A 26,680-nucleotide genomic window follows, 5' to 3' on the forward strand; every position below is an offset into this window, starting at 1 on the left:
TGTAATAGGGTCCTCTGTAATAGGATAGGACTGGAATCTGCAACCATAAGATAACTTTTGTGGGCATTAAGCCCAGAGCATGGAGTTCTGACCAGGAATTCTGAAGCTTTTCAGTCAAGACGAAAACAGCTTGCCATCCTGCTTAGACAGCATAAGTAAGAACTTAAAACACACAGACGTCAAGCATCACCTGGACTCACATTCATACATACAAGAGTACATAAAGGTACATATTGGAAATACCATTCAAGTTATAACAGTTTTTATCCACTACACAATTTTAATCAATTCCTAAGCATTTTGCCCAAAGCGTGAAACAAAATACATATAACAAACCATTACAAAGTGTATGATGTTGACAGAAGAGTCTGATCTTCTAGAATGTGGATGCATTTAAAAGAAAACATGCTTCACTTATATTATTTTAAGTTATTTAACATTCTCAAATAAGATAGACATATACAAATGTTGTACAATTACAGTACATTGAATTCCTTTCCAATATTAACAGTTTTCTGGAAATTAGAAAAATGAATAAGTTACATTTGTAGAAAAAAATAATTAACAAAAACTGTGGTTACTCAAGAGATATAAAATATTTAGATAAAGTACAACAGTAAAAAACAAATATTATAAATTTGTTGTGGCTCTATACATAAATTCTGGCTCTAAAATGTTCAGAAACAAATATGTTTCTCTCTGTGAATAAGTCAGTGTAATTAAGCTTCCAGCTAATGCCCATCCTTCTCATGTGAACCTGGGTAGAACATTCAGGGCAATGAGCACTGTATCACATCTGTCTCTGTACCTGTCAGAGTTCTGTTGCAAAAGCAGGTTCAAACTCTTGCTGAATGGTTACGTCAAGTGCAATCATGTAATACAATTAGTTTTATGATCTCTAATTTTGTAGTGGGTTGTCTTTAGCTTCGTTTTCAATGTTGCATCTTCATAGGAGGCTACCGGTCCAAACTGAAGAGGAAATTTCAATCACATACACCTTAAAAAAAAACCTAAAAATAAATAGAACTTCAATGAATTCAAAATTTTTTAATAAAGTTGGAGAACTTACAGACATGTAAAACTGTGTTATCTATATCTCAGCCTAAAAATATCTAAATAAAAATATAACCATAAAATCAAAGGTTACCAGTTAAAAATGCAATGACCTGCTGTATAGAACCATCGACTCATAGCAAAAGGCACAAGACAATGGCATTTCTCGCTTTTTGAATGACCAAGAAGGATTAAAAATAAGTCCCTGGATACCAATAACATTTAAACACAGTTCTGCATGGAGACATGCCAACTCGAAGGGGAAATAAAAATTCTTCTGGTTCCATAGCAATATCATCTCACTGATCATCTGTTCCCCAAACGCTTAACTCATTTTTCAGCAGTGAAGTAACTTCGCTACCCAGTCAGTCAATAAAAATATGTAGCGCCAGCTTTTTAATAAGATTTAACTGTTTCTTTGCATTAGGCATCATGAACAGGAATGGCCAATGGTTAATAGAACACTGGAGCAAATACATTTGAAAGCAATGAATACTGTACCTTACCTTAGTCGAAATCAGTTAAGCTCCTTCATTGACAGAAGTTCCTTTGTGTTGAGTAGGCCTTTATTGTACTGCTCTATTCTGTCCTTGAACTTCTCTTTGGCAGCATTTTCCACAATGTCAGGCCTCACAGAAAATCCTGCTGCATCATCTGAAAGTTTAAAGCCAACAGTGAAAAGTCATTTTACAGTTATATAAATATTGCAAAGCAGATATGTGTGATACAGTGAATCACAAAACCCTGGTCAGTGTATATAAGGCATGTATCATAAAGCAAAAACATAAGCAAAAAGGAAGATAGACTCATCCATCCCGTAGAAATCAAGTTATTTCTATTAACCTCGTATTCAGATCAATTTTTAACATAAAAGTTCTTATTTTATGCAAGTCCAACAATCATCAACATATCAATCAAACATATCACATTTGGAAACTCATATTACCACATAAGCTCAACTAGAAAGTTAAATGTATTGCACAAGTTCATGATTCCCAATATATTTTGACAGCATACGTGCATATTGTTTACAATGATATTTGTTTTTCCATAAGATGATTTCAATGATTTTTTCAATGATTTCAATGAAACCAAATCTTTAAGACACCAAGGACAGCGGGCACAATAAAAAGCCTCTCGATTAAAGAAACGCTTGCCTTTTGCGGCGCCTGTCTGGAAGGAGAATCCATTGGCCCTGCACTCTTCACACTCCTTTCCATTCTCTGCAACTGTGCAGCTGCACTCCACTGGCCAACTGCAATACAGATCCCAAGGGTCTTTGGGAAGGGCAGCAGGTCCAGGCTTCTCAGCAGATCCATCCTCTCTGGCTGCAGGTCCAATGCAGATGATTTCAGACAGACTGCACTCACACGGGCCTCCCTGGGCTCGGGATGTCCTGTGCTGGCTGGGGCTCGCTCTGTCCAGCTGTGCTTCACCAAATCCCTGCATCTCATCATTCTCCTCAGGCAGACTGGGAACAAGCCCCTTGTGAAACTCCAGGTCTTTCAAGGTGTGAGGTTGGTCTTCGCTTCTGCACCACACCGGTCTCATCTCAGACAGAACTTGCAGTACCTGGTTCAAGAAAAAAAATCTGAATTTACAAATGTTTTTTTTCTAAAAAAACTGCCTGTTTTCTTAGTGGTGTTGTTTTTTGAAAGATATATTACTGATGGTTGTGAGCTAATCTAAACATTCATAGAGGAACTATTCAGAAAGACAAAGATGTTAATGCTCACGGTACATAACCCAAGAATTTACTGTATAATGTCTTTGGTTCTTTTTGACCACCTACGGTCAAATCATCCAATGGAATCATCAGTTCAAAGGCTGTAAAGATACAAAATGAGAGCACACAGAGGCATACTGAGCCAAAACCTGTCAGCTGCTACTTGGCTCCAGGGCAGAGCGGGAAGAACATAAGAAAGGTTACAAACAACAGTAGTACATACTGCGCTTGTGGTTGGTCTGTTTTTGGGGCGCCATGCTGTGCACTCCAGGGCCAGACGGAAGAGCCCAAGGGATACAGACGGCGGCCAGCTTCCCGCCTGCTCATCCAAAAACCGGACACAGGCATCCACACCACCACTCTCTTCCACCACATTACACAGCATGTCTTTCTGAAAAATATACATGGACATGTTCACACGCACTGAAGTGACACGGTTTGTACGTCAATTCCATTCTGATGTGGATTGTAAATCCACTAAATGCATACTGAGGCTGCTTGGAGAAATAAAAGTAAGCACTTATTGTTATATAATGATCTCTGTGCCTGATGTGCTCGAATACATTTGATTTATGAAATAGGATGCCACTTTTCATGGGTTGTCATAAAGCCATTTAGCCTGTCTTGCTTGACCAGTAGCTGGTAACTAATGGATCTAAGAACCTCCTTAAGCTCTTTCTTGAATCAGTCCTGTGGGTCACATTTCAGCAAAGTTTGGTGCTTTACATCACATGGCATTTTGGTCAAGCGTCTTACCAGGCGAGTGTATTTAGGCCCATCTTGTACAGCTCTCCTTGCTGTTAAGATCTCCATAATGACCTAAAAATGCAATTTCAAAGCACAGAATTAAAAAAATCACATTAAATGAGTCAAAAGTCATAATATCTCACCAAACATTTGAGGTAGAACTTGCAGGTGCTAGATAGAGACATATCTATATCTTTGGAAATATCATACAGCATTACCATACAATTCTATTTTGAAAGAGGGGACACATATCAACTTTAAAAAAACACTATGGATTTAAACCACAACATGTCCCCACCAAACATGAAAAACCCAAAAGGCAGAGTGAACCAGGCTCTTTAAACGGAGGTACAAAGGCTGATACTCACGACCCCAAGACTGTACACGTCCAGTTTGACAGACAGCTTGCCATCGCGGATGTACTCCTCTGGCAGGTATCCCAGGATGCTGCGGGAGCTCGTGTCTAGGCTGATGGTGCAGCTGTCGTTGACAGAATGAGGCCTAAGGCAGGCCATTCCAAAATCAGACAGCTGGGGCTCAAAGTGTTCGTCCAGCAGTATATTTGCACTACACAAAGATACAAGAATGATCACAGGCTCTGTTTACTGAAAACTGAAAATGCTTCCTAGGCATCAAGACCCCTGGTGAATTAACTATGACACGGAGTATGAGTACGTTTACAACTCTATAAAGGGAATATCAGTGGGCCACATGTCAATCAGCCAGGCTGAAGTTGAGCAGAAAGCGTACAATCCGAACCATTTTACTGGCGTGTTACCTTGTGATGTTGCCACTTATGACGCAGCAGGGCTGGGCAGTGTGCAGATGCTGGACTGCCCTTGCTGTGCCTTTCAGGATCCTGAGCCGAACCTGCCAGGGCAGGAGGGCACGTGTGTCCTGAACACAAGAGGCAACACAAGACCTGAAATCAGACGCCACTTGTGATGCCCTACGACACTGTTTCACATAGCAAAAACAGGGCAGTTTACGAGTCTCCATACCCTTTTTCGAGTGCCTCTCAGTGTGAACATGTTAATTGTTGTTTAAAAAAACACCCCCAAAAAAGCACAAAACAAGAGCACAGATATGTGCAAGACTGCATGTCTGTATCCTTAATGGAATTATAATGAAGTTATAACAGAAAAGTAGATCCTAATCTTGCGCAAATCAGCTCACATGCATGTATAAATCTCAAACCTCGGGCTTAACATACTGTAGATCATCTCATTCAAAACCCTCCCATCACCCCATCCCTGCAGCAACTCTCTAGCTCAGTCCTCACAATACAGAGGGATGTCCTCACTGTGAGGCTGCCAATTCCTTCAGCCAGGTCAAACATACTCTGCATATTCATCTCTCTCACTTTAGCATTTATTAGGATCTAACCGTTATACCCTTTGCTATTTCATTCTGTAGTAACTACCTCTGTTTACTGTTTTATGTTCATTGACTCACCGGACAGTGAAGTCTGTGGAAAAGAGATCCATTAGACATGTAAGGATAGACCAGACAGTACTTCCCCTCCTCTGAGCAATAACCACTCAGCGCAAGAATGTTTGGGTGGTGATAACTACAAAAGGTTTAAGAGAGAAAAGTGTTAGATTTTCACTCACACAGTGCAGGCAAACACCACCAAATATCCCTGAAAATGCCAGACCAAACCTTGGCAGCAAAATAAATGTGAATCAGAGGGATCGGGAAGAGTCACAACTTTCTGAACACAAAAGAGAAGTGAAACTAGTGAGAAACTAATTAGTGAGAACAGGTTTCACAATCAATGTGTGAACTAGATAACGCTTTTAATAAAAGCATGAGAGTTGTGACAAATGACCCAAATGGTCAGAAAATATGGTTAAGAAAACACATAGTATGAATACTGAGAACATGGGGTAACTGAAAAAACACTTTTGTTTGAATTTCTAGGCTACCAATTCAAAGAAGATACAAAATATAAGTGTCACGGGGGACCGGACTTTGGAGGATTGGGATCCTATTCGAGGCTCTTCAGAATGGAAGGTTTGGAGTAGAGACGGGATGCTAAGACGTGGTCGAGTACAAAAGCTGGGTCCAAAATCCGGGAAGGCATCTAGGGTGCGTCGGTACCAAATCGTGAGGCGAAGGCGTAGTCGAAGGGAAGCTTAGAGTCGAAATGCGGGTTGTGAACAAACAAAAATGGAGCTCAGGGAGGAGACCTCAATCGTGAGCAAGGAAAGAAAGACTAGTGAGGGTTTAAATAGTGCTGAGAAGATTGGTGCGTGAACGTTTCGGGAGAGAAGAGCTCGTGGGAATGCGGGAGCGCTTACATGCGCGAGTGCGATTCGTGACAATAAGTTTTGACATGCTGTGATTCCATACATAAGGTCATTATCTCTGACAAATGTTATTTCAGTAAGCCCATGTTCTGTACACACAAGAAAACCTGGCTGACCTGCACACTTACAGAGAGAGGACTTGTATTTCTGACATGAAGAGCTTCCATAGCTTTTTCCATTCTGTCTGCTTCCCCTGGGAAACATTTAAATAAATAAAATGAATGTCCATTTTGTGAGCACAGCTTTGTTAAACTTGAACATGTCTCTGTACTGTGGGTATTCTGTATGCAGAGTATAATGACTCTTAATAAAAACTTCTGAAAGATCCCCAGAAAAACTCTTAAAACCTTCTACATACAGTACTACTGTATATTATAGCATATGAATTAAAGTGAACTCTAATTACATAAGCAATCAATAAAACTAATCCTAACTACATCTGATAGTACACTTTATTATTTAATATTCTGTTAATCACTGCAGAGATAGAGCTACATGCCATCTTTCAGAACAGAACCATAACTTAAACACTCAAACAAATGGGTCCATTCAACTATAATGTATCCCTAACTGCAAGAAAACAGTGAATTTTTACCTGTTTAAATAACTTTACTGCAAATATTTGATTCCCAATTACTCCTTTATACACTTCTGAAAAAGTTCCCTCTCCAATTTTAAGATCCTGGTGGAAATTCCTGGTTCCCATGACAATATCTGAAAAACTTATTATAGGCATCTGCTCCGAACCTAGGGACAAAAAACAGATTATTCAGGATAACCAGACCGTCTGCGATTATAACATCTTGTGTAACAGTTATGAAGGTTTCATGAAGATATTATACGACAATATTCAGAAAATTATAAAGGATGATGCTTGACTTTATGTCATGTTGTGATTAAGTATTTATGAAGTTATGACCATGCTTTTTGACATCATTTAAGCAAAGCATTACTGAACAACTTTCTAAGTAACACATCTGAAGATCTCCTGAGCTCTTTTCTTGAAGCACACCAGGGCATTGGCTCCTAGTACCTCCTATTCTTAGTTTGAAATGCACTTCCACATAGTCTCCAGTTGTGTCCTCTGAATCATGATTAAATGCTGATTCTTTCCAATTCCACTGGGATGGCTTCAAGATTGCTTTATGAGGCTTTTGAATGCAAAAAAAAGAATCCCCTCCTTTACTGTCACTACCATTACACCTCAAATAAAAAAGAAGTCCAACCGCAGAAAAATCTGTTAAACAGATTTTGCAAAGATAACATGCTTAAGGATAATTTGAACAACTGTCCTATATAGGAACAAGAAATAGGTTTATTCCATGCTGAAAAGAGAAGAGAGAAAAGAGAGAAAGGCTGTGAAGCCTTTTTCGGGTGTCCAATATACTCTACCTCCATTTGGCACATTACTTGAAAGACAGTGGAACTCATCAGGAAACTCACATGTCTCTGCATTTTTCATCTGCAGAGAAAGTATTGAATTATCAGCACTCACCAAATGCTAAAAGGAAATACATGTACAGCAGCATCACTCATTTTCAGACTTAATGGAAAAATATGCCTTAGCTCGAGGGTTAAGTCCTCAGTTTGTTTAATTAAAAAGCAAAGTGCCTGAGCCAGTGAAGACCTTCACTTGAAACACAAGATTAATCCTACAGTCTTGAGGGGCTGGTGGACTGCAGACTGTGAAATATGCTCTGTGTGCTGGGGAATTCTCTGTGACACTACAAAATTGGCCAAGTACTGCTGGGATTTGGTAAATTTCAGTTTCCTAAGAAAATGCTTGATTTTGCGGCCCGTATCACTGCTCTGGTCAAGACGTGCTGTTTTGAGAGTACACCCCGTTTCTCTTCTGACAGACATTGCAAGTTGTAATTGTTGTCTTGATCATTTCTAGGGGAACATGAGACTGTAGTGCACAACAAATAAGAAGAATATTTCATGTTTCCAAAAATAAAAAACAATTCTAAAAAAAACACATTATTTTCTGATGTATAAGTGTCCGTCATGCAGGGCATAAAGCAACATCTCTCACACACAACACTGCACTTTACAGTATTACCTTGTGATGAGATTCATGCAGCAAATTGTTTTCTTTGGGCAGAAATGAACAGCATTTCCCTGCTGACACTGTCGATTTCACTCCTGCAATGATAACAAGGGTGAGGATTTAAAATAGAGCATGTGGCTTTGAGGTTTTCACTTAATCAGACAGAACAAAATAATCAAGATCAGAACTAGCACTGGGAGATATTTTGAAATCAAAAAGCTAATCTAACTTTCATTTTCTGTTTCACATTCAGAAAAAGATAAGAACATCTCAGTGAGCCATCACTGAGTTTTGTACAACCTGTAGCTGAATTAAAAGTTCAACAGCAATGTCTTTCAACTAGGACAGTAACAAAACAGAAAAGAGAAAAGCAACAGAGGGCACGTGGCAATTCAGGGTTCATCAACAAGGAGTCTGTTGTGAAAGTTCGAGTCTGCTCCTTTGCAATCAATACAAGCTGTACATCTGCAAAGTTTTGCACTGTGTTGCAGATGCTGTCTTGTGATTCTGTCCTATTTCTGCCAATGGAAAAGCATGTTATACTGTAGTTCTCTGGCCTCTGATCTCTAGATGCCCCCAGATCATCCTTCAAATGTCGCAAATTGTTACATTCTTATCTCACAAGAAAGGCGCATTTACATGAGCAATATGAGGCTGCATTACCCAGCAGGAATACTGTCCCATTAGGATAAGGTCCCAAGGCCTGATCAATGTACTGTAGCTCAAAAAAAAATGTACTGTAGCACCATTTAGATGGATTGCCATCAGTCACTATGAGTGGAGTTTAGTAGTGACTAGACACTTGCCCAAACCATCAAACCCAGATCTCTTCACCGCTCTTGGCAAGAAATGTGACTTGTGGTTTCCTTGATCATGGCCTATCATCAATGGACTGTGTTTTTGTTGTATTATCTTGCCAGGATAGAAACCGCTGGCTGTTTGAGGTTTTATTTCTTGATTTTCACCAGGCTCACATACAACAGATTAAATCACCACCTTGCCTTACAGCTATAATGCAAATGATCCCTTTTTATGCAGAGCACAAGATGGAACACAATAAAGACCTATGAATAAAATGTGTTTGATCATATTCCCAAAATTACCCAGGGGTTTAAATTTTCTGAATAAAGGCTTTTTAACAGATTTACAGTAAGTAAAAATATTTTTAACGTGTCATCGGCAGAGTCAAAGAAGAATCTTCTGCCCTCTCTAATCTATCCTTCCCGTGAGAACCCAATCCACATAGAATCACTTTGGTGTGACACTGGTAAAACCCATAAATCTCTAGATGGATTCTATAGCACATGACGCTAGGCTACTGAGGAACTTTAAACTCCCCTACCTTATTTAGTGTTTCACATTAACCATCTTGCACTACTGGACCTTGAACAGTCTGTGGTTTGTTTTCTGGATTTTGTGGCTGATAAATTGATATAGCTGAATGCAGAAGCAGAAGTGAAAATTAAGGAGGTGACTAGAACACATGCAGTCACCTCCTTTGAATAATATAACACCTAACGTCAAACTTAACAGCTATTACACAGTTACAGGAAGTGAAAAGGGTAGAAGAAGCGAAGTAAAGGCCGATGCACTTGATGTGCAAATAAGTTCCATGGGTGACCTCAAATGTCATTATCAGTGCTGTCATGCTGCGCCGCTGGAGCGCCTGCTGTCTTTGACTAGTGCCCTGTGCAGGACAGGAAGCATACCTTGGGGCAAGAACAGCTGGACTGCCCTTTGGTGCCCCATCTCCTCCAGGATCTCCAGCAGATCTCCCACGGTCTTGTTTTTCTGAGCCCAGCTCCACAGCAGCTCCCGGGTTGGGCTTTTGCCCTGCGCACACACCTTCTCCATGTAGCGCACCTCTAGCCAGTCAGGCAAAATACGGGCCGCTAGCAGGCAGTAGAAAAAAACACTTCAGTGGGCCAAAAGGAGCTCGGCGGCAACAGATTCAACACCAGTTACATCAGCCTCACATTTTTGAGAAAACAGGTGATAAAGTTACTGAGCAAGACAAAAAACAGAGAGACAGGTGAGTAGTGTACTACTAATGTACTACTGTACATTAAAACACAATAAAACAATCTTGATTCTGTAAAACAAATATAAAGAAGTTTAATTCTCCTCTCCATACTTTTAATTTGACCAGTCTGTCTCTTTCTTTTAAAATGCAATTTGCGTGGTTCTAAATCTAGTTGTAAAACAGAAACACTGTAGATTAACTGCATTTGCACAATTCTGAATACCCTTTTTCAATTAAGTACATATAACACTTATTTCAAAATCAAAATCCATTTCTACATACAATGCCAAACTACTTTTCTTTTTCAGGTTCATTATGTGTGCCAACTCCAGGACTTTCTAAAATGGGGAAGTTAAATGTTGCTTTATAGGTCTATAGTTATACAGTTTCATGATGAACAAACCTACTTGGTTAAACTTTTCTCCTGTTACACAACATTCACTTTAGTAAAACATTTTCATTGTAACCTTTTTACAAGAAAAATCGTTTCAGTATTTATTTTTGTGGGAAGGCATTTTTATGTTTTATGTTATGAAACTTTTAAAAGTAGAGGAATCTCTACTTTTATCTATCTCTGGCTGCTAGAAAAATAACTGATTTTAGGATATTGTTGTCTACAACATTTATGAAAAGCTCATTCCTAGACAGTAACATTATCAGAAAGCAATTTACTGGAGGTCATTTTGAGCTTCTCAACAATCTACATTATTTATTTACCAAAACAAATGTTTTTTCCAGTAGTGCTACTGTACTTAAAGTCACCATCAAGTAGATAGTCGATAATACTCCTGGGACGAAGTAAAAATGCGAACTGTGCCTTCTTCAGATATAACTGAGGAAATCATGTAGTTGAAAAGTAGAAAGACATAATGTTGTTCATTCTTTTTCATCACACAATTTTATTTTATTTCTAGTCATTGTGTTAGCAGACGTTATTTCTACTCCATCCTATTTTCCTGTTTGCAAGGTGCTGCTGCACGTCTCCCGAGAGTCACGGATAATTACCAGGCAATATTCTCTGGTGACTTACCTAGCCCTCTCCAGCCGAAGTCCCCATCACCGCTGTCGATGATTTTACAGAGCCTCTCCATCACGGATGGGGGGACGTCGAAGAGGAATGTCATACGACTCAAACACTCTGTTTTACCTGCCATTGTATTGCACTGTCAATCTGTTAGGACTGCCGTTCACGTTCAATTTCATAAACACATCCTTTTGAGTAGTACAGTACTCCAGAATAACACGCGTCTCCAGGTCCTGCGCTAACAACAGAAACTTAGAAGTGCCTTAAGCTCCACCTATGAAATGTAAGTAAAACTGCAGCTTAGCTGGTGTTCCAGAAACAAATCGCGGAAACGTATCAGAGATGTACAGCCCAATTATAATTGTAGGAGGTTTACATGGAACTGCTACTGTATCTCATCATCGTTTTGTTATTTTGGTTTATTATATTTGTTATGAAGTCTACATGGAAATCTCCATTTATCTGTTGCCAACGTCCTATTTTAAAATGAAAATATTTCCGCCTTTGTGAAATTGAGCAATAGCGGAACCTCCATTTTGACGTCGATACATTACTCACCCTAAGCTGTCATTCACTGAAAAGCATGAAGTTGCTCCATCAGCTGAGAAGCGAAATCAAGGCTTTAGGAGGCTGGACACTACAATCAAATATGGGATTTTGGTGGAGAATTTATTTTCCTCTCGAAGTGTATCCAAAATTTCTCAACCGATCAGTCTTCTATCATGTATTTTCCAATCGTAAGTAATTTGAGAAGGACGTTATACTGGACCAAAATATCCCAATTAAAGTGAAACACAATCTTTAACCAAAATAAGTCCAATGAGAAAGCATTTCTCATTTTACAATTGACCTCGTTAAATGGTAGTAATGGATTACCTCAGGTGAAATTCGTCTTTTTTACAAAAACACTGATGGTGTCATTTCTCTCTCTCTCTCTCGAACCTACAGGCGGTTCATTTCAGGGGAATACTTGTATTTTTCATAATATATTTGTACACATAACAGTTATGAAGACAATTATTAAAATTGCCAGTACACGTCCTGTTGCATAACAACTGAGAATTTGATCTCAATTGACTTTTCTGGTTGATTAAGTATTTAAATAGAAGTAAATAGATCTAGAGGTCACAACTGAGAATAGGCTGGGAATTTTTCTTTCTGAAATGCTACTACAGTACTGTAATGCAAATACACTACAATAATATTATGTATTGCTCTTTCTCTCTATCGTGTTCATAACAGACATGCTTTTTTGTATTTTTTTTTTCAGAATAAGAATGATCAAGAGTAGTGCAAATGTAGTACTTGAACGAATTGACCAGGGCTCCCATGAGGTGTAGAGGGGTCAAAGCATGAAGGGAAAGTTGACACGCATTTTAAAACAAATAGAAAGTGCTGCGTTAAAGAATCGTGTGCTTAAAAGAAGAAATGGCCAATTGATGACAGTGTCCTGCTACTTTATACCTTTTTTCACGTTTTCTATCAGTGACTTTTCTTATACCCTTGGTCAGCAGAGAAATAAAACGATTTTATCAGCGAAATAGAGGTGTTTTTTTAAGTGACACCAATTGCCACCCTCATTGACGGTGTACAAGATGCACTTAATATTTGTAAAAGGTTCCCGAATGACTGGATGGCCCTGTCAGTTGAAAAGAAGACAAAACAGATCATTTGACAGCAATCACTATGCAGGAAGGTCAGTGGATATAAAGAGCTGATGTAAAACCTCAGCCCAGGGCTGTCCTGTTTTTGTCTTCACTACAGGATCATCAGCAAGGCATGGTAGCTGATTGCCTCCCATTAAATCTGAGAGCCTTATTTGTCATCTAACACATTCTAGGACCTTCAAAGTTAGATAATTCATAATTATATACAGTATGTGTGTATGTCAGGGTCCACACCATTTGCTTTCAAGGGGACATTTGTTAGCTTCAAATGGGGGCTTGCTTATTCAGTGTTTTGATTACTTGCGTATCTAAGACTTATTCCACAAACCACTGGAGTCAGTGACAGTTGTATGAGGCAAGTGGGATTCATTTCTCTTTTCTACATTACTAAAACAAAACTAAATCTTTTCCATAGATCTGTATCCAGGGTTACGAGTTACAAGAAATGGTTAAAAGTTTTATTTACAACTTCAAACTACTTTTATATTTGATCATTGTTTATTCAGGTTAAGTGTATCCCATAAATCATGATCAATCTAGTGAGCAGGAACTCCACAAGAAGATATGGGTTTTACAAGAGTAAAACCTTCAACAAAATATCTGACTACAGATTTCTCTGTACTTTTTGGAATAACTGCTCCATGTAATGGAGGGTAAGGGATCAGGGTTCCCCATCTCATCAATCTGCTCTGTCTGGAGTGGTGCTGAATCTTATCTGTGCTACACTCGTATTCTAGCCTGGGTTACTAATATACTGTATTCCTATTGAAGAAAATGTGTATTGAAGTGTTTAACACATTTTCATTAAACTAGGAGCTATCCTTTTCAAGACAAATAGATTCAAATCACAGAAAATGATAGTAGGCCACTGAGATGACTTTCAGTTTATTCAAGTATAATTTTAAATAAAAATAAAAAGCATCAAAAAATATTTTTCCTTATATTCTCCATAAAGCATGGAACAAGTATTGTTCTAATTTTACCTAATTTCTTACTTTAAAGGACATACAAGACAATATTTGTCCAGGGTTTCATCTTTAAATTAAGCTAGCTTATTTTTTAGATTCATGGATGCTAAGATGTTTTTCCATTCAGGTCTTGGCCTATATAAAGGCCTTGTTTCACCCATATGCTTTGTTGCTAACACACAGAAAACAAAACAAAGGAAATGTTAAAAAAAAAGGGTGGTCATTTGGCATATTTCACACAATTCATTACTAGTAGCTTCAGTTTCCTGTGAGTCAGTGGGTTTCAACAACATGGGTGGGTAGTTTGCCTACTACCTTTTAGAGTACTTTTCAGTGCCTCTGAATTTTCTAACTGCATCTATTTTTAATTTTCACTTTTCACTCTGGCATTTACACTAGTGGTCTTGGGACTTTCACCTGATAAGCAATGTTTGCTGAAAGAGGAGCAGGAAACTCTGGGAGCCACTACCTTTAAGGTCTGTTCATTTTGCAAAGGGAAGCCATGTGAGGACAAAAAAAAATCATTTTTTTTCTTGGTGGTTTCCCTTCCCATTACACTTCCCTTTTATGATACAAAAGGATGACTATCACAGCAAAGACAGAAACAAGACCTTTGACAACACAACTGTCCAAACAGCAATGTAAGCATATTTTTCCAAGAATCAAACATCACTTTTGAAAGAGATTTGACCAAGGGTCTATTTTTGAAAAGATTTAAAAAAAAATCTGCTGTTTTTTAAGTTGACTTAAAATATTGGCTGTCTATGTTTGTAAATATCTACTTATCCCCTCCTTGACTGGCTCTTAGGGGTACCCATGGAATAAGAATTTCCAATGTTTCAAATGATTGCTTCTTTCCATTGTTGGTGTTAGTTATTTAGATGCTGAAAGACTGAAAAGTTACAGTTAAATATTATGCAGCACAGCCCCCTGCTGGAACAGACTAGAAGAACATCAGTTGCCATCTGTGGCACTTCAGCTTCACTTTGACTTGAAGCTGCACAGATCTGCCAGATGATCCAGAATGATTCATTGCTCTAAAATGTAAAATATTATCCTTTTAATTGCATGGAGATAGGGATTTTGAGTTCAAACTGGCACTCCTTCTTTGTCTCAGATGCGACAATGTGTTCAAATCCCCTCTGAAATGAAAATGGACCTGTTAAGAAAACAGACCCAGAACATTTCAGAATACATGACTAAATCCTTTTGATGATTTCTTTGTCTTTCAAGCAGGTTTACACAACGTTCGGAACAGCAATTGCTTTTTGTCCCACTTGAGGCTTATTTTATGTAGTGGTAATGATTGTAATTGCTTGTATTTGAATGATTACACAATACTTGACATACAGGAGGGGGCCCACTTCATCCACCACTGTAGGGCAACATCCATGTGGGTGACACAGGCAGCCATTTTGTGCCAGCAGTTCAGGTGGAGAAGTGAAACATTACTTCACTAGTTAAATTAAGTAGGGAAAGTATGGTCATATGGCAAAATTCTGGTGCCAGGATACCATGATCACATCCCCCACATGAACAGCCCCAGCAATCCGTAGCTCAATGTAATATCTATTCCAAACAATGATACGTCCTACACAATACTGGGACACTGACAGCAACATCTTCCCATCCAGTGCAAGGGGTGTCACTTGTCACATTAAACCTTCACCTTCACCTTGTCACCTTCAACAACAACCTGGCTTTCCTTACAGGTCGTCTGTCTCAGTACTGAGCAGGCTCAACTTGCTTTGTGTCTGAGATCTAACAAGATCAGGCTACAAGATGGTCACGCTGCTGTCATAAGAACATAAGGACGTTTACACACAAATGAAGGTTGTGTGGGCCATCTAGCTCATTTGGTTGCTAGTAACTAAGTGATCCAAGGGTCTCATCCATCTTCCTTTGAGGATTTGGAATGTCTGAATCACTTGCCCTCATAATCTTCTGTGTTTCAAACTAAATTATACACTTATTTTAGCCTGTCATTGGAGTGTAGGGCATTGTATTGAGGCTGGGAATTTATTTACATTTCAATGAATGTACAGATTCGCTCTGTGAATATTATTAATTCATCCATGTTCTAACCACTTCATCCAATTCAGGGTCACAGGACAGCCAGAGCCTATCCTGGCAAGCTACAGGCACAAGGCAGAATACACCTTGGACAGGATGCCAGTCCATCACAGGGCAGACACACAGACATAAACACAGACACACACTCACACCTGCACCGATTTTCCCAGAAGCCAATTAACCTACCAGTATGCCTTTGGATTATGGGAGGAAACTGGAACACCCAGAGGAAACCCATGCAAACACAGGGAGAACATACAAACTCCACATAGATAGCACCTCCCGGTTCAGTATTGAACCCAGGGACGGAGCACAGCGAGGCAGCAATGCTAAGCACTGCACCACTGCGCTGCCCTCTTTAAAAAATATTAACTATATAGTGTGGTGGTCTCGCCTGGTGCTGCAGCCGAAGAGAGCCCTGCTGAGGGCAGGATGGGAGGAGGAGCCAAAAGGGGGACAGAGGGCTACTGGCCAGCACAGGTTGACCACCTGGTGCGGTTGCACATTGTTCTGGGCTGTTGGGTTGTTATGTAAATAGTTATCCCCAGTTTACACCCTTTTATATCTGTACCCACTTAACCACCCTATGTAACTGTATCCCAAGTGACCCTAGGGTGTTATACACGGGTTAGATGCGTTTGTCTCCCGTTGTCTTGGCTGCTGTGCCGGCAATAAGGAGCAGTTTTCCTTTCTAAAAAAAGAGCCTGAACTCCTGTCTGCCTCCTCGCCGACCCTGTCTCACTACAATATGTTTGTGGTTTTTTTTAATTGAAAAATACATGATGCCACTAGCAGTGTAATAAGCAGAGCTCTAGGAATGCCCATGAAGGAACGGGAAAAAATGCAAGCACAGAGCAACGATCAATCACTAGATTATTGTCTATCAAACTGTCTCTTTGTCTGTCAGTGAAAAATCTAAGTGCGGGTTTCTCATCTCCTTGTTGTTTTCATTTCTTTTATCAGTCCTGTGCAGACATTGCTGAGCAGCAGTTTAAATCGGTAAAAGACTTCTACTGTCACACGCCACAAGGCGTTGATTTTTTCTTCTGTAGAACAAGAAGAAAGACACCCCCATATTCTCCAAATCTCATTAACTTCGCCTGCTCCCACTTGTTACACAAAACAGACGTGCTCTCTTATCTCACTGAGGCAGGCTCCCTATCTTGAGGGGCACCCTTAGTGAGAGTAAGCCTGCTTACAATGGCGATCTCTATCTGAAGTTTGTATTTATCTCCTCTCAGTCTGTGCATACTTCAAGCACAAATGGCATGATAACTTATTGATGTCGGGTGACTCCCTTCATTATAGATGCACCTGTTCTAAAAGATGAATGGCTCGTCAGTGCTGAAAAATATACTCATGTCTTTTGTACATACTGATCGACAGCACTGTTAACATTATAGCACCACACAGTTACACCATGTTGTTGTCATTAATACTGTCATTAGTAATGTTTTCAGTCAACACTTAAACCTATGGCAACACCAAAATAATATATTTCAAGGACTACTCAGTATTCTTCTTATAATAATAATAACAACGTTAATAATACAATTTCTTGCATTAGGAATTCGTCTTTTCGCATACCCCAGCTTTTCTCAATGGAGACACAGACACACAGACAGGAAAACAGTGAAAAGTGTAAATATTAGGACAGCAAAGTGAAATTTGCCTTTTTTGCTGCATACTAATACATTTTGTATTTCAGGTCAAAAGATTAATGTGAGGTGAAGGTATAGAATTTCAAATTGTGTTTAGTTGCAAAGATCTTTCCTTCTCTCCCTCACAACTAAAGAAGGCTTCACAGCCAAAATATTGTGGTCGTTTTCTTTACCTTTCAGGCTGGAATTAAGCTTTATGAAGCTTGAATTAAGATGATGACAGAAAAAACCTATAAAGCTGTGAAGAAAAACCCTCAAATAAAAACCAAGGAGATTGCAGACAATCTCAAGAGTGCTGGAGTGAAAATATCACAATTCACAGTGCCCGGAAGACTTCAGTAGGAGAATTACAAAGGCTACACTGCATGATGCAAACCACATCTTGGCACTAGACACAGAAAGGCCAGAGCAGAATTTCTGAAGAAGTACAAAGATGAGCCACAACAGTTCTGGAACAAATTTATGGACAGAAAGAGGGTAACCACAGATGATCCTGAGCACATCACTTCATCTGTATGGTGGGTAGTATCTTTGCTTTGGAAAGCTACTTCTGGAACTGGCTCACTGCTTTTTAATTGATGATTTACCTGACAATGGCGGCAGCAGAATGAATTATGAAGTACAGAAATATCTTGTCTACCCATGTCCAAAAAACACCTCCAAACACATTTTTCATCAATTTACCCTGCAGCAAGACAGTGACCCAAAACACGTTGCACACTTAACCAATCAGGATGATTGGTCAATCTCCTGATATCAATTCCAATGAGCATGCATTTAACTTATTGAAGAGGAAACTAAAGTCAGCAAGCCTCAGAAAACAAGCAGCAACTTAGCACTGTTTGTTGTTAAGGCTTGGTAAAGCATCTCAAAGAAAAATATCAATAGTCTGGTGATGTGGATGGGTCACAGACTTGAAGCTGTTGATGCTTGTAAGGGGTGTGTGACCAAATACATTTAATTAGAGTACTTTACTTTAAGGTAATTTGTCTTATGCTGTGCTCTCAGAAATGCTCACTCAATAAGGTTCTTAAGACAAATATAAGCCCGTAGTTATTATTTAAACTATACGATATCAAAAAACCACTGCAGGTCAGTAGATCCGATTTAAGCGTCCGGGACAGATCCAGTTATGTGAGAGTGCTGATTTCACATACTGCTAGACAGCAGGTGAATAACTTCTGGTATTCCCCTGGACAGCTCTGAAAATCCACAGGTCACAGGACCCCTAGATAACAAACCTCACCGTTTGCTCTGTGCTCCGCCTTCGATTACGTTGGCCTGGCTGCCATCGATGATGCTGCATAATACGATAGGCTGGTTGTAAGGCGTACTGTAAGCGAAACGTTCGCGGAACTGCAGGAAAGAGAGCTGCGTACGTCAAACGGTCTGAAACGGGCCTGACTATTTTCTGGATTCTTGTCCTCTGTGCTGCTGTTTGAAATGGATACAGAGACGTATCCCCGATCTTCAATCGAAGATGATTTTAACTATGGTAGTAACGTGGCTAGTGCCAGTGTGCACATCCGAATGGGTGAGTACCAGTAATGGCAGCTACAGAAACTGAAAGACATTTGAAAGCTCTGTACGTGTTATGTGAACTAATTATAAGATGACGTCTTGAAATTTAGATATTTGATACTATTCGGGTGAACTGTATACCTTATTACTATTCGTGTTATGCAAAGTGGAGTCAGCGCTGCTGATGTGTGTTGGTGTTTTTATATCATTTGTTATTTATTTCTGTTGATGCTTTTTAAGGAAAAACAAAACTACAGTGGAAGTATGGGGAAACCTTAACGTACAACCGGTCTTTGCAAGTTAAAGATGACCGGAATTTTCCAGTTTCGGGTCTGATACAGTGTCATTCTCATCTATCACAAATTAATTAGCCTGTTATCTGCAGTTTTTCATAAAAGCTCAGTTTTCCAGGGCCTCTGTCAGCCTGGCCTAATTGGACAAATTTACCTACTTCTCCGACCCCTGCAATCTTTGCTTCATCTTTAAAGACTGCTTGAAAGCTTGCAGATACAGATTAGCTTGATTTAGGGTACATAATGTGAGTGCAGTAATGCACTGAATTAAAAAAATTGAAAATGTACCAGAACCGCCTATCCCTTCATTAAAGATTTAAAACAAAAATGATTTAGGAATATAATCAATCAATCAAAATTTGTCAAATGCACGACAATACAGCATGCAGCAGTAGTTGCTGGCAATGATGAAATGTATTTTCTATGAGCTCATGGGTGTGGGGGGAATAATAATTATATAGCACTTTTCTGGACACTCCACTCAAAGCGCTTTACAGGTAATGAGGACTCCCCTCCACCACCACCGATGTGCAGCATCCACATGGACGATGCTACGGCTGCCATAGTGCGCCAGAACACTCACCACACATCAGCCATCAGTGGGGAGGAGAGCAGAGTAATGAAGCCAATTCATAGATGGGGAAACGCCCTGGGATTTTTAATGACCACAGAGAGTCAGGACCTCGGTTTTACGTCTCATCCAAAGGATGGCGCCTGTTTACAGTATAGTGTCTCCATCACTGTACTGGGGCATTAGGGCCCACATGGACAACAGGGTGAGCGCCCCCTGCTGGCCCCACTAACACCTCTTCCAGCAGCAACCTTAGTTTTTCCCAGGAGGTCTCCCATCCAGGTACTGACCAGGCTCACACCTGCTGAGCTTCAGTGGGCTGACAGATGTGAGTTGCAGGGTGATATAGCTGGCCATATTGTGATAAAAAAATCACAAAATTAAGGTTACATAATAATAGATAATAATGTAATAGAAATTGAATAAAAATAAACTATAAGTCACACTATAAATATGGTACTGAAAACCTGCTAAAATAGAAGAAGGCAACTCCAGTCACTTATAAAAACTCTGAATTTGTCCTGACATGCCAATTTTGAATAGAGCTGAGTTTCAGTGTGAAGTCTTGACCCTTTTCCCTGGACAGATTTCCTGCGTAAGGTTTACACCATCCTGTCCATCCAGATCATCCTGACTACAGCAACAGCAGCACTCTTCATGTACAGTGATGCCATCAAGAACTTTGTACACGCAAGGTACTGTGTATGACACACTTCAACATGTCTTCTGTGCTTCCGTGGGCAGGAACAGGACATATTTTTACCTCTAACTCTGCATTAAGTTGTAAGATGTATTAAGTATTGAAATGTTGCTTATGCCTAACTTTTACTATGAAGGTTTCAGCTTCATAGTACTGAGCCAGACTAAAATGCCACAGTCCAAGTCTCTGTAACATAAGCGTAGTCCACAGAATGTGCAGTGTCTGATTGAAAATTATGAAGGAAAACTTGTTTTAAAAGTAAAACAGGACAATGTAGGGAGCAAACAGATCAAATGAGTCTAAAATACAGATGGCAAAAAAAAAAGCGTTCCTGATCCACCTTCACGCGTGCAAAAAGGAGAACCCTTAGAACATGAAGTCGTAACTCAGTTGCTTTGTCCGCTCACACGTGAGGCTTCGGTTGCCAACCAGTACATTGAACATGGGGAGAGATGGGAATGGTGGACGTTGGTGACCAGCTGGCTGGTTAGCAGTGAGAAAAAAGGTTGGGCTGTGGAACTGTTAGGAGACTGTCTGCGTCAGGGAGCTGTCTGGCACTTGAGCTCAACCGCAGCCTGACCGGGGGAAGGTGCTGCTGCTGTCCTTCGTCCTGTGTCAAAAAATGTAAAAGCAGGGGAAGTTTTGTAACTTTTTATAGTGTCTAAGATTAGAAATTCTGTGTCCCTTTAGAAGATTGAGCTAGACTGCTAGGCGGTGCATTGATAGTATGCTAACATCGCAGTTAGACTGGATTTTTGAAACCCTCCTGCATTGGTATTTCCAGAAGTATACAATTACTGTTTGTGGCTTTTTCACTAGTCCTGCTCTGCTGCTGGTGTCCGCAATTGGCTCTCTGGGTCTCATCTTTGCCTTGGCCATCTACAGACATCAGCACCCTATCAACCTCTACCTGCTGCTGGGCTTTGTAAGTTTTGTTTTCCTGTAGATTCTGAACTTTTCTGAAGAACGGAAATGTTTATGGCTTTAAATTCTCTTATTAGCAGCATAATTGAGTAGTTGCACCCAAATGACCTAGCAAACCAAATCGTATATACTATGTATGCTACCGTGTTCAAAACTGAGCTGTAATATTAGAAGATTTCAGTCTGTAATAGGCAGTTATTGTGATTCTGAGTTATTGTGATTCCATTTGAGTTGCTTATCAGACTGCTGCTTGGAAGTCAATTAATCATTGACCACATGTTTCTTTCAGACACTGTTGGAGGCTGTCTCTGTTGCAACAGCAGGTAAGGCCTGCAGATATTCAGTTTTACTTTAATATCACAGAATATTCATCCACCCCAGGTAATCATATTAAAAGCAACATGAATTCCCTCCTTCAAAATGAGTAACTATAGAAATGAAATCACTTTTTGCTTTCAGTTTCTATAATTAAGCAGATTTACTTCTTCAGTAAAAATAGGTGATATGAATCATATTGTATGCATTTGTTTTTTGTGTACACAGTCTCTGTCAGTGTGTGTGTGTCAATATGAACTTTGTTTGTTTTGCAGTGACGTTCTATGAGTACACTGTGGTGCTCCAGGCCTTCTGCCTTACAGCTGCAGTATTTATAGGATTGACAGCTTACACTTTCCAGTCAAAGAGGGACTTCAGTAAATTGGGAGCTGGGTATGTTTTCCAACACTATGCTCCTTATTTCGCTATGTTTTCCTTGTAGATGGGGAGTTATAGGACACATATACTATAATACATTTTTTGGTTTGAAAATTCATACACAGAGTGTACATAAGGAAAATAAGATTCAGAATGTTTTTAGAGCATTTTGTGTAGCTGATCTGTAGAGTCTCAGAATTTGCCCTTGTTCCTGTCACCAATTAGCATAGCATTGGCAGACCATTTTTTAGCAAGACCTAGAAGCTGTTTCCACACTTGTTGTCTCATCAGTATATTCTGAGGTCCACCAAAAAGTAGGTCTGAGGGTGGCACTGCAGATTCTTATTTGACACGTAGGTGTTAAGAAACATACAATTATTATGAATTGAGCAGTCAAAATTACAGTTCTTTAACATTGTTAGACTGGAATTTTGCAAATAATATGTTTACAGCTTAAAAAACTAAAAGAATGTAAAACTGAGTGTTAAAAACTGGAATAGTAATGGATGGTCTAACAGCTGGAGATCACTCAAGAAATACCTTTGTTGCCTGACGTCTCATAGATATTTCCAGAGTGAATAATGAAGTCCAGTTTCTACCAGAGAATTAGGTTTGATGTTACTAACCACTGCTGTTTGTGATTCTTCGCAGGTTGTTTACTTGCCTATGGATTCTGATCATTGCAAGCTTTATGAGGGTAAGAAGGGTACTTCTATTCATTATAAGATAAGGTCACTTTATTGGCCATATACAATTTCTTGTATTAGGAATTTGTCTTTTTGCCTTTTTTAAACGTAAATATAAAATCAGTTTTGCTGTCCCCAAGTTTAATGTCGAAGCATGTGTCCCTTCTGGTAATGCAGGTGGACACATTTAAAAATATTACAAGAGGTCAGAAAGATAATCCAGGAGAATGAAGTTGCTTTGTGACCGTAAGTTTCCCTTTTTTTGTTTTTTTCGTAGCTGTTTCTGCACAGCGAGACAGTGGAGCTGGTGTTTGCTGGAATGGGAGCCCTGCTGTTTTGTGGCTTCATCGTTTACGACACCCACCTGCTTATGCACAAGCTGTCCCCTGAGGAGCACATACTGGCCTCCATCAACCTGTACCTGGACATTCTCAACCTCTTCCTGCACATCCTACGCATCTTAGACTCCATGAAGAAGAACTGAGGCCTGTGGAGACATGTCCATGCCCATGTTGTCACAGCTGTGGTGTGTTTGTAGACGTCTGGCCAAGCTAGGGAACCGTCGCTCTCCTTCAGTGTACTGGTGCAGCACAAATCCAGGGTCAGTGGGGAAAGCTGGGTGTTTGTGTGTGGCTGAATTTTGTTCTCGTTTCGTATGCATGTCCAACTTCTGTGGACCCATTAATTTCCCTAAATTATTTTCTGACCATTGATCAGTCCTTTGAAGTGTCCTGTAATGTGATGTGAGTCGCCACCTGCTTAAACGTAATATTTAGAATTTGTCCCTTTAAATACCATATAACCTAGAAGATTTCAATTCAATAGAATTGACCCTGACGTGTAAACAAGTGAGCATAGGAATTAACTGATACATATCATTAAGACCTTTCTTCTTAGCAGTACCCGGTACTGAAATAACAAGAAGAGTTGTAAAATGGGAAATGGCAGAGAATTCAAACTTGCATTTGCAACATAATTAAATGTATATATTATATTGCATAATTATGTAAGTGTATAAATCACTTAATTATGGTGTTCTCCCAATTATGAGCTGACTCTGCTCATAAATAAGGACCAGAAGGTTTGGGTGTATGGGCAGGGGTGTAATAAGATAATATTGGCGTACAGTTAGACTGAATTTTATGAATGTTGTAAGGTTGTATTATAATTAATGTGATAAATGGCAAATATGGGACAATTTAATATTATTGGGACTTTGTTGATTCAAATATAATAAACGCTGTACAAAAGGTACTAGAAGAATGCTTCATTTTGTGTGTTTTAAATGACCAATAATGTATGTATTATGTCTGTGAATGCAAGTAGGCCATGCAGTAGGTGAATAATAAAATGTGATGTCTGCAGATTTGTTTCCCATCATTCCACTTCTAACGGTTTAGCTCATCGCTTTGATTTGATGCGTTTGGGGAAAAACCGTCATGAAGTGGTTTAATTATGTTCTATTAATTACTCATTTCGCCTTGCTTTAGTTGAGATGTTAATGATCATGGCTCGCTGTTGTATTACCTGATCAACTGTTATAACAAGCCTGCCATAATCCAACATAATAAATGTGTAGTTTGGCAATATAAGTTCAAGTAGGTGTCTGCGTAGGCTGCAAAGGAACAAGTAAATGTTTATTCCATGCTGAAAAGAAAAGAACCTTCTTCGGGTGTGAACCTTCCAGCATTCGGTCGTGGGTACTGGAAGCTGAACTGGGAGATGCTGGAGGAGGACTTGATGAGGACGTTGTCGTTTGAATATTTGGCAATATTATTTTACTTATTTATTTCCTGCTGCTTTTTATCTTGCAAAACATTTTGTACTAGACAGGCTCTCATCAACAAAACTGTTAATGTGCACTATTTCTCCTAGGATTTACATAGAAGTATTTTCTCTCAAACTGCCTTTTTCCATTTGGGGGAAAAAACCTGAAAACTACCAAATAACAATATTACAAATGTTACATTTGATCTTATTTTCAGTTTAGCTTCAAACCTGGGGTAAGGCTAGTTTTAGTAAGTTGTCATTTTTAGTGATTTCTCCGATTATGGTTGCAGTACCGCATTATAATTCAGTGGTTCAAACTCGTTTTGATATTTAAAACTTTCTCTGATATACTCGATTCACTCTTTCAAAAAAAGTGAAACAGTCCAAGCCCACTACAGCCTACAAGCTACAGTACCTATAGTCAATTTATTAATCATTCTTGGTAAATTTCACATCCATAAATCCAAATGGTCTAATAATCCTCCCCTTTTTAGTACTTTTGAGGTGGAGCTGAAACACTATTTAAATTCTATTACAAATGTGAGAAATAATAAAGCAAGGAAAACATATGATATATGTAAAAAATACAATTTAATCATATAACGTACTTATTACCTCTGGCGGTTAATTGTTTATTTTTCTGTTTGTGTTTGTTCTCTTGTACTTATTTTGATCCTCTGGTTGTATTTGTTTTTGTAAATTCTTTATACATGTTATAAAAGATTTTTTTTTTTAAAAAAGCTACCTCACAACGCGGAGACGCAGAGTAAGCACGCCACGGGAAAAGACCCCAGCTATAGGCGGCCCCGTATTGCCTTGATAAAAGTAAGATCACGTGTACCAAAGAGGTTCGAAATGCTCAGGCAAATGTGAAGTCATCCTCCCACTGACCTTGCGTGACACGCTTCGGACTGTTTAAAACCTGGGTTGAGCTGCGGCTGACCTCGTAGAGGATGTAAAGTAGGTCAGTCGTGCTCTTTGAGCAAGCTTGGTGAAGTCCTCGCCTCGTTGTGGATCGAGGTTAAAAAGGTCGAAGGAGGTCTTGAACCAGCTGTTACAGCTTCTTCCCGCTTCTTTATTCTTTATGAACATTTAAATAATGCAGTGTATTCAGCGTCTAGCAAGGACTAGCGAAATTATTTGATGGTTTAATAACTTAAATCGTCAATTCTTTTTTTTTACTAAAACCATTAAACTGAAAACATTAAAGACATTTCATTGCCAGCAACTACTGCTGCACGCTGTATTGTTGTGCATTTGATCAACTTTGATTTGATTTGAAACTGTCCAAATGAATTAAGTGCGATTTTCCTTTCTTCCGTTTCAAATGGAGTAGCTTTTACCTTTTAACGGTAAATGTTTGGTGTATATGTTTGGGAAACGGTGAAGTAAGAAGTCTGACCATTTGTGCATGTGTCCGCTTTCAAGTGTGACTCCCGTCAGGATCCGCATAAAAAATACCCTCGGAAAGCTGATTTTAGCATATGAGCTAATTCTTCAATGTGACCCCCTCCGTAATTTTCACATTTTCAAAAAGGTTCTGTTTTGTTGTAATGCTGTGCTGATTGTTGTTGTCTTTATATTATGTTGCAACATACGTATGTACATTCCCTTGGGGAAAAAAAGACACGGCCAGCTCTCTGCACCCTGTCGAAAGGAACAACGTGAGGGCGAGGTCACGTGGAGACAGCGTTGGGGCCGCCCGCCTGTGACGTCCGAGATACTCCTACACTTCCAGCGCTCCGGAAGAGTCATCTTGATCTGTTGGCCAGCGATTTGTATTAGAAAGCTGTTGCTACTTATTATTAAAATTTTGTAAATTCAATGCATTGTTTTCAAGTTTACTTTTAAATATTACTTTAAAAAAAGGTTTCTTGTTCTACAATAGACTGCGTACTACTCTGAAAAGTATTCTTAAGAATTGAGTTAAGGATTGATACCTGACCTAATTAACCGTGCACACTTTTAGAAGGTAAAAGATTTTAATAATAATGCACCAAAACGGACTTAAATGTTTCTGTACAAGATTTCGCTGTTAAAGTACTGAGTGGGCCTTCACAATACGATCACATTCCAATGGGTTATTCAAATATAGAGTAATTTTCATTTTCTATTTGATCATTTCTAATTACCCATTCTAAATGTTTTTTAATTAAAATCTAATCCTAATTTGCACTTTCTACGAATGCAAGGTGCTCAATTATTGAATTGTAGGAAG

General features: G+C 39.2%; 2 protein-coding genes and 1 long non-coding RNA gene across 6 annotated transcripts; 2 read left to right on the forward strand and 1 right to left on the reverse strand.

The window, feature by feature from the left end:
* Positions 1–181: 181 nt before the first annotated feature.
* irak3 (interleukin-1 receptor-associated kinase 3) lies at positions 182–11,418 on the reverse strand. Of its 4 annotated transcripts, none has more exons than XM_015352734.2 (14): positions 10,942–11,418; positions 9,598–9,780; positions 7,901–7,983; positions 7,282–7,300; positions 6,434–6,585; positions 5,967–6,031; positions 4,982–5,096; positions 4,305–4,423; positions 3,895–4,093; positions 3,536–3,598; positions 3,003–3,170; positions 2,211–2,625; positions 1,560–1,707; positions 182–1,010 (listed from the first exon to the last, which is right to left on the reverse strand). In XM_015352734.2, exons 1-13 carry the CDS (start codon positions 11,063–11,065, stop codon positions 1,571–1,573), a joined length of 1,842 nt encoding a protein of 613 aa, XP_015208220.2. In that variant the 5' UTR covers positions 11,066–11,418; the 3' UTR covers positions 182–1,010; positions 1,560–1,570. The 4 variants fall into 4 exon arrangements, with proteins under 4 accessions (XP_015208220.2, XP_015208219.2, XP_015208218.2 ...); XM_015352733.2 differs by having other exon boundaries at positions 182–969; positions 7,231–7,300; positions 10,942–11,417; XM_015352732.2 differs by having other exon boundaries at positions 182–997; positions 7,231–7,300; positions 10,942–11,417.
* A 7,200-nt stretch (positions 11,419–18,618) lies between these two features.
* On the forward strand, positions 18,619–24,056 carry tmbim4 (transmembrane BAX inhibitor motif containing 4). The gene is made up of 7 exons (XM_006633506.3): positions 18,619–18,838; positions 20,276–20,384; positions 21,209–21,314; positions 21,603–21,636; positions 21,904–22,021; positions 22,658–22,703; positions 22,970–24,056. The coding sequence occupies exons 1-7, from the start codon at positions 18,748–18,750 to the stop codon at positions 23,174–23,176; spliced, it is 711 nt and encodes a 236-aa protein (XP_006633569.2). The 5' UTR covers positions 18,619–18,747; the 3' UTR covers positions 23,177–24,056.
* A 1,192-nt stretch (positions 24,057–25,248) lies between these two features.
* LOC138240820 (uncharacterized) lies at positions 25,249–26,287 on the forward strand. The gene is made up of 2 exons (XR_011190074.1): positions 25,249–25,426; positions 26,089–26,287. It is a non-coding gene; the product is annotated as an uncharacterized lncRNA (long non-coding RNA).
* Positions 26,288–26,680: the final 393 nt, after the last annotated feature.

This window comes from Lepisosteus oculatus, chromosome 7, assembly GCF_040954835.1.
Source record: "Lepisosteus oculatus isolate fLepOcu1 chromosome 7, fLepOcu1.hap2, whole genome shotgun sequence".
Lineage (NCBI taxonomy): Eukaryota > Metazoa > Chordata > Actinopteri > Semionotiformes > Lepisosteidae > Lepisosteus > Lepisosteus oculatus.

Bases quoted from the DNA above. Each gene is read 5' to 3' on its own strand.
- tmbim4 (XM_006633506.3), top strand. From the start codon at position 18,748: ATGGATACAGAGACGTATCCCCGATCTTCAATCGAAGATGATTTTAAC. The intron at 20,385-21,208 runs GTACTGTGTATG...CTTTTTCACTAG, and splicing joins AAGAACTTTGTACACGCAAG to TCCTGCTCTGCTGCTGGTGT. The intron at 22,704-22,969 runs GTAAGAAGGGTA...TTTTTTTCGTAG, and splicing joins TCATTGCAAGCTTTATGAGG to CTGTTTCTGCACAGCGAGAC.
- irak3 (XM_015352733.2), bottom strand. From the start codon at position 11,065: ATGGCAGGTAAAACAGAGTGTTTGAGTCGTATGACATTCCTCTTCGAC. The intron at 6,032-6,433 runs GTAAAAATTCAC...AATGTTTCCCAG, and splicing joins CAGTAAAGTTATTTAAACAG to GGGAAGCAGACAGAATGGAA. The intron at 1,708-2,210 runs GCAAGCGTTTCT...TTAAACTTTCAG, and splicing joins CCAGACAGGCGCCGCAAAAG to ATGATGCAGCAGGATTTTCT.